The following is a 14,974-nucleotide window of genomic DNA, read 5'->3' as shown; positions in this document are numbered from 1 at the left end:
GATTCCAGAAACATTTGTGGAATGAAATGAGATGTTAGATCATCACACTATACTATTCCTTATAATCAGCATATGCACTTCCTTATCTTCTCTACATCTTTACTTCCTATTTGTCTTTTATCTTCCATTCTAAGCCACTGTGAACTCTTTTGGGAAAGGAGAAATGGGTAGATTAATACAACACATTTTAAAGTAATTTTTTTACTCCCTAGGTACTATCTTGGTCGCCGGATGTTTATTGTTATCTCTGATCCAGACATGATCGAGCAGGTGTTGGTTGAGAACTTCCATAACTTTACCAACAGAATGGTATGTGGTTTTCTTTCTGCATATGAATGAATGGAGAATCATTCTAGGATTCAACGACTGTGCATCACATCTAACAGGGATGTGATTGGGCCTCTTATCGCACTTAAATCAGTTAGACTCAAAACAGCTCTCCAATGAATTCCAGTTTTCAAAAGAGACATACAGGACTGGTACAAAAGAATGGCATTTGCATTTAAGAAATGCTTCCAGAAAGCTACAGCCCAAGAGAAGTTCTGGTTAATAAAAATGCTAAAACCAGAAGGGTTTTTTTTTAAGCTTTGCTCAGAGCTAGAGGAATCCAGAGGGCACAGGTCAAGTGACTGAGGAAGACAGAGTAAGGTTAATAAATATCAGAGGCAAAGCAAAATTTCAAGCCTCTTGTGCTTACACCTTTCTCAGAGCATATAAAAGTCATAAGGCCGGAAAGGGGAGACAAGCAACATTATAAGGGAAATTTGTCCCCTTATAGCAGGAGAAGCCCTGTAAGAGGGTTCCCTGGTATCAGCTCAACCCAATCCACTAAAGAATGCACACATTCCATCTTTTTTAGAAAGCATGTATCCTACTTTTTATCTTTGTTGAGAATTCCCAGAGAATGAAAGAAGTGACGAGGGTGGCAGAGGTCAGTGTTGTCCCTATTTTCCAAAGATGGGGATATAAGAGTTCTAGCAGAGACCAAGAAACTTTATGTTGATTCTTGGAAATATTGTCAAGTGAATTGATAAATACTTGCTTGTGAGAATTCAGAGGCTCACGATCTTTTTTGGGGGGGGGCAAATTAAACTCAACTTCCATTCTTACAGGAATAGTAGGTACTGTGTTCACTGTTGGTTATTCGGCAAACTTCTGCACACCCACTGTATTCCAGGCACTGTCTAGGTTCTGATTATAAACAGACAGAAGATCTATTCTTGCCCTGAAGGAGCTCATAGTCTAGGGCCAATGGCAGACAGGCAAAGAGACTAGTACAATCTTGTATGGTAAGTGCCACTGTAGTGGGAACCTCTGTGCCATCCAGGATGGGGGAAGAGCCTTAAAGATAGTAGCATAGCTCCCTGGAGCCGCCCAGAGTGGTTTTTTCTCATTAAGTTTCATGAGAACTTATGAGTTTGGTACAACTATCATCTCTCTTTTTCAGACAAGGAAACCAAGACCCAGAGGGGTTAAGTGACAATCCTGGTCACATGCCTAACAGGAACAGGGATTCATATGCCACCTCCCAACTCAAGTCCTTACTGCCATCTCTATTAATAGTCGCCTTGGGGGACATTTCCAGATTGTGAAGGTTTCACTGAGTAATTGGTTGCTCACCCCAAAGCAGCTCATCTTCCAGCCCCAGGGTGCTGTGTCCAATTGCAGACACCAGGTGGCCACTAGAAGGAGGTGACCACCTGGCCTGCTAACGCCGTCACCTCAGGGTGCATTTGAAGGGAATGCAGAAGTTTAACTGCTGCCTCTAGATGCTCCTCCCCAAATGTGATGTTGCCACCCTGCTGCGCAAAGTCCCTAAAGTTCCTCTGTGCTGCTGGGATCTTAGGAATGGAGTCTGACAGTTAAATGCAGCTGTAGAATGCTGCTGGGCCAGACTCAGTAAGGAGTGTTGATTAAAGAAGCAGGGGAAGGGGCCCCTGGGTGGCTCAGTCGGTTAAACTTCCAAATTCAGCTCAAGTGATGATCTCCCAGTCCGTGAGTTCAAGCCCCTCATTGGGGTCTGTGCGGACAGCTCAGAGCCTGGAGCCTGCTTCAGATTCTGTGTCTCCCTCTCTTTGTCCCTCCTCCGCTTGTGTGCGCGCTCTCTCGCTCTCTCTCAAAAGTAAATAAACATTAAAACTTAAAAAAAAAAAAAAAAAAAGAAGAAGAAGAAGAAGCAGCAGCAGGGGAAGCCAGTGAGTCACCGGACCCGGGCCCCCAAGCTGCATCCCATGCAGGTAAGGAAGACACTCATTGAGCCTGCCTGACCATCCCCCTCCCCCACCCAAGCAGGGATGTGCGATGTGGCAGCTGTGTGTCTCTGTATAGCTTCATGTGACACTCAGGATGTCACCAGGGCATGAAATCCCAGGAGCTGACCTGGAAGAGGGCTGTGCTCTCGCTGATGTGCCAGGGGCAGGCATATACCCAGCACACAAGTTCAAGCAGGGGGCACAAAATAAAGTTGCCTCAGCTTCGGCCAGTTTCTCTTCCAAGCTCATGGTCTGTCCTCCCTTTGTCCATCCCCCAGATTAATTTTTGTCTACTTCCCAGACCAGGATCTGTGAAATATGGTTCCATTTTCCTTTTTCCACTCAACACAGTGCCCACGGAATGAGGTTCAAGCCCCCCAGGCAAGACTGAAGGGCCTCTATAATTTGGATCCATTATGTAAGCTCCAACCTCACGTCTCCCTGCTTCCCAAGACAGGCTGTCGCTCCAGCTGGACCGACCCCTCCATTCTCTCTGTAAACTGCTCTAGAAAGTACCCCCCCCCCCGCCCCGTGCTTTGCTTGTGTTGAGGCACTTGCTAGAACCGGAGGTGGCATAACAGTGGGTCTTGGGTTTACCAGCAATGTAAGCTGGAGTAAATCATTTAACCTCTTTAAGCCTCTCATTCTGTCTTTGGGAAATGAGGAGGTGATCTACCTACCTGGGCTGCTGTGAGGCTAAATGAGATCACACAGACATGCCCCACCTATGCAGGCGAGACAAGCACTTGGCATGCATTAGCTACCAAATCAATGGGAAGACCCTCCCCTTTCCCTACAGCCACTCAACCCTAGCTCTTCTTCCAGGCTCTCCTCAAATTCCGCCTCCTCCAAGAAGCCTCCCTGCTTCAATCCACATTTACCTTTCCCCTTGTCTGAATACTCACAGCATCTGTCATCAGCACCACATCATCACTGACCCCATTGTGCCTTCTGCTATTTACAGCTAAATGAAGGTGTGGCTTTCATGCGAACTCAACTCTTAGGTCCTTCAGGGAGTAATCCTTCTCTTTAACACCCCATGGCCCACATACATGAGGACTGTTCAGTTCCAACTGAACTGAACCTCCATCACTGTAACATTGTCCCCAGAAGAACCAGGTATTACCTGAACCTGGAGATTCAATACACACTTCCTCTTCTAGATCATTCCTAAACATGTAAAAAGACCCATCAAAGATTAGATCTCTAGGAAACCCCAATGTTTATAGTTTTCCATCTGGGAATGTATTCACTTATCTTTAGCTTTGTTGATGGTCTTTAAGCCAATTCCATATTCATGATAAAACAATCCTTAGTGACTCAATTTTTTAAAAACCATCTTTAGAGTGGGATTTTCTCACAGGTTTTTGAAAGTCAAATTAAATTGGGTTCTGTGGTTCCCTCTTATCCATATGCTTATTTATCTGCTCAAAGAACTCAAGGAGATTAGTGAGGCATGCTTTCTTCATCCCGACACCATGCTGCCTTCCCTCTAATAAGCCATGTTTACTTAAGTGTTCAGCAATTTGGCTTTTATTATACATTCATTCAGTAAACATTAAACGCTTACTCCATGCAAGCTTCTACCAAATGGTCCCTTGTGATACAGAAAATACCTCAGCATATTAGTTTGATCCATTAAGTGAGAAGGAACTTCGATAATGCACGCTTTCCTTTTTTGACTGTGACAGCCCATCTCTGCTCACAAATGTGGGCTTGACTTACGTGTGTCCCAGAAGAGCCTGGCGGAGAATGGCTGTGATGTGGGAAGCTGGGTCTGGCCCAAAGATTTGACTGACGGGAGCTGGTGTGACATCACAGAGAACTCTCTGACACACATCAGCACGGAGCAATTATTTGAAGTCGGAATTGATGAATGAAATATTTTTTTCTAACTCAAGAACATTGGGATGAAGAGACGATGAGTCAGACCCAGGGTGGCAGATCTCATATCAATGCTTTCCCACTCACATTGCTGGAGGTCCTCAGTTCCGGGCAGGGTCTCCATGGCATCTCGCCCACTTTCCAGATGGAGTCCTCCGGCCCCTATCAGGGCACTAAGTGCTTCCTGAAGTGCCTTCATGATGGTACCACCACAGTTTACCGTTAGACCCAAATCAATCTTCTTAGCATTTTTTTAATTAAAAAAATTTTTTTAATGCTTATTTATTTATTTATTTATTTTTGAGAGAGAGAAAGAGTGTAAGCAGGGGAGGGGCAGAAACAGAGAGAGAGAGAGAGAGAGAGAGAGAGAGAATCCAAAGCAGGCTCCAGGCTCTGAGCTGTCAGCACAGGGCCCGATGTGGGGCTCAAACCCACAAGCTGTGAGATCACGACCTGAGCCGAAGTCAGATGCTTAACTTACTAAGCCACCCAGGCACCCCCTTCTTAGCATTTATGGAACCTCAGATGTCCCAGCACCTCAGGACCCAGCTTTTTTATTTAGATGTCTTTAATTAGCTCTTCTTTGCTAGCGGGTACTCCATGAAGCCATGCGTGCAGCTTTTATTTTTAAAGATCTGTGGGAAAATGGAGCTGGGTTCACATGACTGGGCAGAAATAGTCATAACCAGCAGGGGAACTTCTTATTCCTGGCCTCTCCTCAGAGCCTAGGGTTGGGGAAGCTGTAGGAAGGTTGATAAGACATAGGGTGGTCTGTGGTCTATGTTACATCGGTCTAGTTGGATGGGGGCATGGAGACAACATGTTCAGTCACTAAACCTGCTGCCAGGAGCTCTGTGTTCTGGACCAAAATGGCAGCATGGTCCACGGGGTGGGCTGTAGGCTGCCCATCCCTAGTTCCACCCCTGGCGTGTGGAGCAGAGGTGGTGGTATGTGTGTAGGGTGTGGGTACCAACCCTCACGTCCTCACAGGCAACACTGGGGGGCCCCCTGTCCAGCGTAGGTCCAGCCACAGCACTGACTCACTAGAGTCGCACCTATAGCCATGTAATGGATTTGGCGAGTGGTTTTATCCAGAACCATCAAGACCCAAGAGCCTGGCTGCCCCAGGTGCCGCCTCTCACCACATACAACATGGGAATCATAGGTTTTCCTGTGAAACCACAAAGCCCTTGGCACTGGCAAAGATTACTCAAGTTCTGAGGCAAATGAATCACTGAGAACCTTCTTACCCTGTGTATCTGCAGCAGCACCCCATTACAGAGAGTAACAGGGGTGTACTGCCTCATTACAGAGCTCGTCAGCAAGCAAGCTCCATCCAGGGCTCCAGGTGGATCGGGCCACCTGTGCTGGGGCCAAGGGACCTGCCTGTTGGTTGGTGTCCGGTGAGGCAGGGGTGGGGGGAGCCCGGCCAGTTTGCCATACAACTGTCCCCTACACCAGCAACCAGCACCTCTCCACTGACAGCTTTTGAAAACTTGCTCGTCTAGAGTTTCTGATCCCCTTTCCCTTAAATAAAATGTTGAGTAAATGAAAACTTTCAGGTTTTCAAACACAAGCACTACGATTTACACCGAGAGAACGGTCTTTGCGCACTTAGGGACACTCTCATCACTTCAGTCAAACCTTGAATGCTACTTTACCTTTGTGATTTTTTTAAGTTTTAATTTAAATTCCAGTTAGGTAACAGACAGGATAATATTGGTTTCAGGGGTAGGATATAGTGACTCAACACTTCCATAAGACACCCAGTGCTCATCACAAGTGCCCTCCTTAATCCCCATCACCTGTTTCACCCATCACCCCCGCCCCCCACCTTCCCTCTGGTAACCATCAGTTTGTTCTCTACAGTTAAGAGCCTGTTTCTTGGTTTGTCTCTCTCATTTTTTCCCCTATGATCATTTGTTTTGTTTCTTAAATTCCACAGGTTAGTAAAGTCATATGGTATTTGTCTTTCTCTGACTTATTGCACTTAGTAGCCTTGAGTTTCTTGAGAAGGGTCAGGGTACATGATAGGTCCACAGCTCTGAGCAAGGCAGACGTCCATACTTAAAACCCAGACTGCCGAAAGCCAGAAACAGATGTGTGCGATCTCATTTGCCTGGGCTCTATTTTGAGCCAGGACTCTCTGGTTTATATGACACACTGTGCTATGCACAGAAAACCCTCCAGCCTGAGCTGGGAGCGTCTCATCCTGGGATGGGCTATTCATGGTTAGTCCCCAAGTGACAGCCATGATGGGATGCCCACAACCTGTAAGCCTCCCCTTTCCCTCGCTTTCCCCATGTCTAGACATGGCTGGCCCTGAAAAAGCCAGGTTCAGGGAATTGCATTTGGTCTGTAAAACACACATAGCCTCACGTTTTCAACTTGGTAGGTAAGTGTGCACGTTAACATTTTTAAAGGCACGGAGTGCATCATGAAGCCTTAGGAGTGTAGGAATTGTGCTAAGTGGTATTGATTCGAATGCTCAAATGCTCTTCTCTCAGTGCCTTGCAGTTTTTTAAACTTCAACATCTCGCTGAAAATGATTTCATATACCGTGTCTTACTAGGCCCTTGGTTCAGCAGGAAGCCATCTTTACATATTTTTAAAAGGAGATAAGTAAAATCTTGTTCTTGTATTTATACCTTATTTCTTTAACTTTTATGGTGGCAGATTCATCTAGAGATGAATCTCGTCTAGAATTTGGGGGAGAGAATAGTAAATAAGCCACAGAAGCAATGCTGGTGTCCCAGTGGTTGGATTCCTGAACATCTCAGGAAGTCAAGTCACTGTGCCTGTGAGTACTGACCCTCATGCTTCTCTGCCCGATCTCCTTTTAATGACACCCCATTTTCCCCCATTCTCCCTTTACTTCTAAGCCATAGCCCAGCAGCATGGTGAAAGGCACTTGGCTTAAAGAAATTAAATCAGAATCTGGATTTGCTGCCTTTAAATAGCTGAGTAACGTGGACCACTCCTGTCATTTCTCTGAGCCCGTTTCCTGTCAAGTATGGGTATTAGACTAGCTAACCCCTGGGTCTCTCTGGTTCCCAGTTCAGGTGCAGTCAGCACCAGTGGGTAAACCATGGCATCCCACCAGCATCCCAGAGAGCCATCTTGAGCTTCATATGCAAGGGTCCCTCTTAGGGCCCAAGGGAATTTTTCCTTCCAGCCAAGTGCGACAGGTGCTAGATCAGGGACACCCTGCCCCTCCTCAACTCTGCTTCTGGCAAGAAACTGCTGAGAGCTTTTGAAAGTTTTCCTCAGAAGATTTAACAAGGCCCCCTGACCCCTTCCCCAGTCAAGAAGAGCCTGAGCTGTGGGGCATGGGGCTAACAGAAGTTCAGTTCCAAACCTGTGGTTGGAGCCACGAGGCCGCTACTGATCCGTCACTGCCTGGCAGGGCAGTGTTTCCCCATTCCTGGAGAACCGCTCCCAAGATTAATGAAGTGGTGTGAAAAGCACTTTGTTAGCTGTAAGATCAGCAATATTGGTTGTAAACCACCCCATTCCCACCCTGCAAGTCAACTGTGAGCTCCTCTGAGGGCAAGGATTCCATTCTTTGTCTTGATAGTCTCAATGCTAGCATAGCGCTTGGCACATAGTAGGAGCTCGATAAATGTTCACAGCTTGCTAACTAACGCTGTGACCAACAGGACTTTAGTTGGCGGGCGGAGGGGCGGGGATGACTCCCAGTTTGGGGTTTAGTAGGCTAAGTAGGCTTTTCGAACTTGTTTGACTGTGGCCTACAGTAAAAACCTATTTTCACATCATGACACAGAATACACACACAAAACCACATTCTCTCTCTCTCTCTCTCACACACACACACACATACACACACACACACACACCTATCTTGAAAATAACAAAATGCTTATCCTTACTTTGTGAAATGCTCCTCTGTATGTTCTACTGTGTTATATTCCTTGTGTCTCTTAGCTTTTCTTTTTTAAAATGCTGGTTGCCATCCACTATGTTGATTTCATGGCTGGTTATTGCCTGCAGTCTGGCAACGCCAGGCTGGAGAGTGAGTGGAGGTGCCTTCGCTGAGACTCAGGACACAGGGCTGGGTAGACAGCCCTAGATCTCTGGATTTTTCTTCCTGAGTCTTGTGTTCCCTTCCTATCTCCATAGTCCTGCCCCATCAGACTTACCAGTCCCGTACCTCATTCCTTTGGGGGAGAGCTCTCTGTACGGAGCTCTCAAGGCATCACTCAGTCAATCAAGTCAATTATTACGTGGAGACCAGGCTGGAACAGGGGAGGGGATTAGTGTTTAATAGGCACAGAACATCTGTTGTGTAAGATGAAAAGCATTCTGTGGACAGGCAGCAGAGGTGGTTGCACTGTGTGAATGTACTTAATGCTACAGAACTGTGTGCTTAAAAATGGTTACAACGGTAAGTTTTACAGTATGTGTATTTTGCCACAATTGAAAAGTGTGTGTGTATGTGTGTGTGTGTGTGTATAGGCAAACTAAAAATCAAAAAACAGCCTGCAGGGGCCCCCTGGAGATGAAGCCTCAGGGTTGGAACAATTCTTAAGCATCGTTTAGACCAATCCCCCCTTGACACTCAAGCCTCTTGTGCAGAATTTCTAAAAAATGGATTACGGTCACCAGCAATGGGAGCTCATCGCTCAAAGCAGGTTATTTTATCTTGGAATAATTCTGACTTCTGACTGTTCAGAAGTGCTCCTTTAGAAAGTTGGAATTTCCCCCATCACTTCCAGTATGGAACCCACCTCCACCTCTCAAGGTCACCAAAAACCACCTAAATTTCCTCTTCCACATAATACGTATTTGATAAGTAGTTTTTCAGTGCATCCTAAGCACACTCTCTGATCTTCCAAGTCTTCTGTTTCCAACTACATGTTCCAAAATCTGTCAGACTGTCCCCTCACCATCCCATGGCTCTCCTGAAACGACCAATCGGCTGCTCTCCCTATTACAGCATCATCTCTAGAAACCAAAACATTACTCTAACCAAGGCCCTGAAATTTTCCATCACAAAATGGAGAATTCTAATGGCAGTTCTGGGCCAAGAGGAGAGCACTGGCAGGCAAGCTGACGAGGGACATATCTGAGGACAACATGGACAAGTTGCACGGAAGACCAGATTTGTCCTCTAGATGCACGATTAAAAAAAAAAAAATCGCATGGATCCATTCCTTGAGTCTGAAGGATAGATGCAAAATCAAATCAACCATTGCTCTTATCTCTAATTTATTCTGTTTCATCAAACCCCAGAAACCACCCAGCTCTCCTTGGAATGAGATGCTTTATTTCATGTAACATGGCCCAGGACTGGGTGTTTGCCAATATGTAAATTTTCCTTCTTTGACTCCAGAACCCAAACAAATGGATTATGTTCCCCAAATTCCATGAAGGTAATAATTCTGTAGAATGGCCATGGTACTCCTAGAGTTTCATTCTAAACAGAGAGAGGCATTTCTCTGCAGAGAAGTATCTCAGCAACTTTGTTCTAATATATAATTAAATCCCCTCCTGGATACTTTTGCAGTTATGTTTTATAGCTTATTTTGAATGTTCATATTCTATCAGAAAATTATAATTTTCCTCTAAACACGAGCTTTTACGAGGCTTTTGAATTATGATGGCTGGTTTCATATTTCAACTACAAAACAGTGAAAAGAAGTAGCAAAAACTGTCCCTCGCACATTGTTCCAAAGAGTACCAGGTCTTCCAATCCCCCTGCCTTCCTGTACCCCACAGCCCTGGGTCTGGGTGCACTCTGACCAGCTGCAGCGACCCCAGTTTTGATGACTTGGGTAGGAGTAGCTGATTTCAAAATGGAACAGATCGGCCTGGGGAGAAGAGTGAGGAGACCTTGTGTTTTACATGCTTTCGGACTCAGCTTGAATATCTCCTCCACTGAGAAGCCCTCCTAGCCAGTCAGGCACCTATCGTTTTCTAGCCTTGTCCTACTTCTTTCTCATGACATGCATATTTGTTAGTTCAGAGGCTTACTGTCTGCATCCCGAGTAGACTATCAACTCCAAGAGGGTCAGTGCAATATCTTTTTTTTTTCAATGTTTATTTTTGAGAGAGAAAGAGAGAGAGAGAGAAGGAGAGGGAGACAGAGCGTGAGTAGAGGAGGGGCAGAGAGAGGGGGAGACATAGCACCTAAAACAGGCTCCAGGCTCTGAGCTGTCAGCACAGAACCCGATGTGGGGCTCGAACCCACGAACCGCGAGATCATGACCTGAGCCAAAGTCAGACGCTTAAGCCACGGAGCCACCCAAGCGCCCCACAATGTCTTCTTTATTCAACACTGAGTAGCCAACTCCTTGCACATTAGACACAACAAATGTTTGTTGAGTGAAAAAAAAATGAATGGATGGATGAATAGAAGAACTCGGAAACATGACAGGGGTTCTCTTAGAAGCGGCTCCATTGGGACATGCCTCTGAAAGATTCTGTTTTCCCTTTCCCTCCCCCCATGCTCCCCACGTTCTCTCTTGCTCTACATACACATCGCCAAAGACCCAGAGACATGAGTCCGTCAACTCCCAGCCCAACCTGACCAATCCAGCCACACAAAACCCCTCACCACAAAGTTCAGACGTGAAACTCAACCCCAGGAAAGACTAGCCCGTCTCTGAGAAGCCTTCTGTAGGGTCCTAGGGGAACCCTCACTCAGCAGGGGGAATGCACAACACATAGAAGTTGCTGAGTTGTTTGTACAGTAGTGACCGCACTGTGACAGAGCCCACCCATCTGCAGCCTCCAGGCCCTCAGCCATGAACCTTCACATCGTTATCCATGAGGCTTTGCATGCTTCCTCTGCGTCCTTGCCAGAGAAATCTCCTAATTTGTTGGTCACTGGTGGACTTTAACCCAAGTGTTTACAATAGACTTGTGTTGTCACCAAGGTGTCTTTGGCTCCCTTGTGTCCTAATCTTCTGCTTGTTGTCCTCAGGTGTCTGGCTTGGAGTCCAAACCCGTAATGGACAGCGTCCTGTTTTTACGTGACAAAAGATGGGAAGAGGTCAGAAGTGTCCTGACTTCTGCTTTCAGTCCTGAGAAGCTCAATGAGGTAAGACGCAGGAAAAGCAGACTCACCCCACCCCCTCCCCGAAAGAGGTTTCTTCTCTCCAAATGGTGATGGAGCACTGGTTCACACCACATCACTTGTCCAGAAGGTGCATTAAAATGCCCTGCCCACTGGGGCCTCCTATGCTGCAGGGCATGTATCCGAGTGTCTTCCATTTGTCCAGCCTCCCACATCTCCAATTGCTGCGAAGCAATTGTGAGTCTACAGGCACTCCTGTGAAGTCCCAAGACTCTGCCCCAGGCATTCTGGGGGCGCCCAGGAGAAAACCGGAGGAGTGCCCTCTCATGCTTCCAGGTCAGATAGATCACCTGGGGATCTTGTTAAAATGCAGATTCTGACTCAGCAGGTCTGAGATTCTGCATTTCTAATAAACTCCCAGGTGATGCGGATGCATCTGAACAGTGAAACACCTCTTACACAGCAAGGAACCAGAGAACAGGTTGAAACACAGGTGAGCTGTGAGTCCAGTCAGAAATAGGGAAGAGGTGGCCACAGATTACTGGGGAGGACTGAACTCTAGGCACGCAGGCATGCCCAGGTTAACCTTGGGGGCCAAGTCAGTGGACCAGGGGGCATCCACAACATGCTACCAGCTCTCAAACTCTGGGCTCCCTCTTTCCCCCCCACCACAGACCCGCCCTTTTCTTCAGGCTGTCTGTCCTGCCTCTTGGCCAAGTTCTGTCACACTTGATCTTCACTGATGGCCTCTCAATTGCTGGTGCGGCTTCGGTGTCTGCTCTGAATTTTGTAAGAACTCGGGACTGTGCACTTGAACCCTTCTGATGTGAAGCACTCAGGGACTGCCTCAGTCAGAGTCCCAAGTGCCCGGGCAACTCCAAAGCAAGCGTCCTTCCAGACTCATCCACCATGTCTAGCTGTTCCAGAAAACCTGGGCTCAGAGTGGCCTGTCTTCAGTTCAATAAGTGAAAGCTGCTCTTAATCACAAGATGCTCATCCGTACAGTCCTGATTAATTCCTAGAAATCTTCTAAAGCCCCGCCCCCAGGAAGAGGAGAGGTCCCATACTTCACAACTAATCCCATCCAATATAACTCACTCAGAAACCAGTGGTCCTGCCCACGTTCAGTGAGGTTTTGTGTTTCCACACAGCCTTTGGTATTTGAGGGCAGAGGGTGAGCTGAGCTCATATAGCACCAGCTAAAGCCCACCAAGCTTTTAGCTGTGCCAGCACCACTCTGAGAGCTTCCCGTGTATATTAACACGCTTAATCTTTACCACGTCCCTTTGAGGTAAATACGATTACGAGCACCCTCATTTCACAGATAAGGAAACTGAGGCACAGAGAGCTGAAGTTTTGTGAGCACGTCACACGGCTTGTAAGTCAGAGCCAACATCCTAATCCAGCTCCTGAATACGCTTAACCTCTCTGCCCGGCTCCTCTACCCTATGTGTGATTTTTGAACACTGTCCTAAGGCTCCGTGGGACTGTCCCAGGGGCTATCTGGAGGGCAGGGGGAGGGGGAGCACGTGGGGGTTATGTTGGAAACCTAGGGGGCTCAGGAGCAACACTTCTGTGTTTTCTGCCTAAGTTTGGAACCAGCTGAGGTATGGAAACACATTTCCCACAGAGGACATACAAATCTCTCCTTTCTTACCGGTACGCCCTTTGAGAAACGTAGCTCTGCCATCTGGTCACGTGGGCCTGCCAGGAGTTCACCCGGAAGGGGACGCTGCAGCCTTACCGGCAGGAGGGCAAAAAAGCACACGGGAGAACGGAGCCAGGTTCCGACGGCTGCCCATTCACGCTCAGTCCCTTCCTCCCAGCTCCCAGTCTGGTAAGGGAGGGTGTGGAGAGCAGGAGACACCGCCCTCCTCAGCCGCGTGGGCACATGGCAATCACCTGGGAGCTTCCAAAACCATTGGTGTCTGGGTCCCACGTCTAGACATTCCGATTCAATTGGCCTGGCTTGGAATGCAGTCCGGGTCTGAGGCTTTGCAACTCCCGGGGTGATTCCGATGTGAAGCCAGCGCTGGGAGCCACCCCCTCGTGGAAGTTCCCCGAAAGGAAACACAGGGAGGGGAGGTCTCCCCTCAGCTGAAGCAATGGGCCCTGCTCCACACTTCAGCTGGGTGAGAGACTGAGACTCAGGTGAGGATCTGTTTGAAGAAAGGGCCTGCTCCTTCAAAACTTGCACAGCTGGGGTGCCTGAGTGGCTCAGTCGATTAAGCGTTGGTTAAGCCGATTAAGCATCAGCTCAGGGCACGATCTCACAGTTCGGGGGTTCGAGCCCCGTGCCCGGCATCGGGCTCTGTGCTGACAGCCTCGAGCCCGCTTCGGATTCTGTGTCTCCCTCTCTCTCTCCCCCTCTCCTGTTCGTGCTCTGTGTCTCAAAAACAAAAAAAAGTTAAAAAAAAAACTTTTTTAATAAAAATAAATAAAATTTGCAAAGCAGTGTTTTGACCACCCAAACAGGTGGAGGGAGAGTCACCTTTATTACGTGTAGCCAGTAAAGTACTGAGTTAACCAACAGTAGAGGAAGGAACGAGAAGTAGGTAAATCATGGGTGGACATCACTAGCTCAAACGTGTGGCAGCACACTTCCTTATTTTAGGAAAAGGTGATTTGGCAGGTGATTTGGATGCAGAATCTTCATCATTTGTTAAAAAGAAAATGATGAAGGATACCAGATTTTTTTTTTTTTAAAGTAAGCTTCAAGAAAGGGAAAAAAAAGTTTTCTTGACAGATTTAAGCTATGTTTCTTTGGGGAAAACAAATAAATCCGAATCTTTTTTCAAGGTCCAGATTTCTTTAGCACCTTATAGAGTATACTCCAGAAATGGATATGATGTCATTTCCCAAACAACCTCCATGCTCCTGGGATCCAAAGCATTTTCTCCTCCTGGTTCAGAAATCAAATTCTCAGAACCTGAATTAGGTGCAGAAAAGAGTTCCTCCAAGTGTTTTACTGCACGGAGGTACCTAGGGGAAGGAGGGAGGTCATAAATGACAGGGAGGGAGGCAGAGGGAGCCGGAGGTGGGAGAAGAGGGGGAGAGGAAGAAATTTCTTTTTTTTTTTTAAGTTTATTTTGAGAGAGAGAGAGAGAGAGAGAGAGAACACGCAAGAGGGGCAGAGCTAGGGAGAAACAGAATCCCAAGCAGGCTCACTGCTGTCAGTGCAGAACCCAGACACGGGGCTTGAACTCACAAACCGTGAGATCACGATGTGAGCCGAGATCAAGGGTTGGATGCTTAGCCAACTGAGCCACCCAGGTGCCCCCAGGGGGAAGAAACTTCACAGACTGGATTCCCTGGGGTTTGCTTCCATTCTACCCCATTACTTAACATACACTCCCAGTCAACCTAACTCTATTGAAAACCTTCTTTCCACTTAATATACTTTAAGTTCTTGGGTTTCCATTAGAAAGGATGCCATTCCAGTGGCAGCAGTAGACCTCCTTCTCCCCACCTCTGGAGCATTTAGACCGGACGAATTTAAAGTTCTTGGTGGGGGGTGGGGAATCTAAATAGATGCATCAGCAAGTTGTTGACTGCAGATCTGGAGCTCAGGAGAGAACGGCAGGAAAGATGGTCCTCAAAAACACAGACATGGGCGAGCTCACCCCCAGAGTGCATGCAGTCTACCTAGGAAGAGAAGAGGGTGGTGGGGAGAACCATATCTAAGTGCAGGGCGGAGGAGACACCTACAAATAAGCCTCGGGAAGAAAAGCCTTCGAGTCCAGGAGAAAGTGGAAGGGAAATGCATTGCAAGGAGCAAGGAGCAGCCAGAGGTGTTCAG

At 47.2% G+C, this 14,974-nt stretch overlaps 1 protein-coding gene and 1 long non-coding RNA gene across 2 annotated transcripts in view; one reads left to right on the top strand and one right to left on the bottom strand.

Moving 5' to 3' along the window:
* TBXAS1 (thromboxane A synthase 1) overlaps positions 1–14,974 on the top strand; it is a 156,036-nt gene that overhangs the window by 70,346 nt on the left and 70,716 nt on the right. The window contains exons 4-5 of the mRNA XM_058724107.1: positions 213–309; positions 11,083–11,199. Of these exons, the coding sequence (XP_058580090.1) occupies positions 213–309; positions 11,083–11,199 (214 nt within the window). The remainder of the gene's footprint in view (positions 1–212; positions 310–11,082; positions 11,200–14,974) is intronic.
* The window catches only part of LOC131508904 (uncharacterized), a 161,947-nt gene that overhangs the window by 81,264 nt on the left and 65,709 nt on the right, over positions 1–14,974 (bottom strand). The window lies entirely within an intron of this gene.

This window comes from Neofelis nebulosa, chromosome 4 (assembly GCF_028018385.1).
Source record: "Neofelis nebulosa isolate mNeoNeb1 chromosome 4, mNeoNeb1.pri, whole genome shotgun sequence".
NCBI classification, from domain to species: Eukaryota; Metazoa; Chordata; class Mammalia; order Carnivora; family Felidae; genus Neofelis; species Neofelis nebulosa.
The sequence above is the reverse complement of the archived record's forward strand: the minus strand, read 5'-3'. Positions and strand labels throughout refer to the sequence as shown.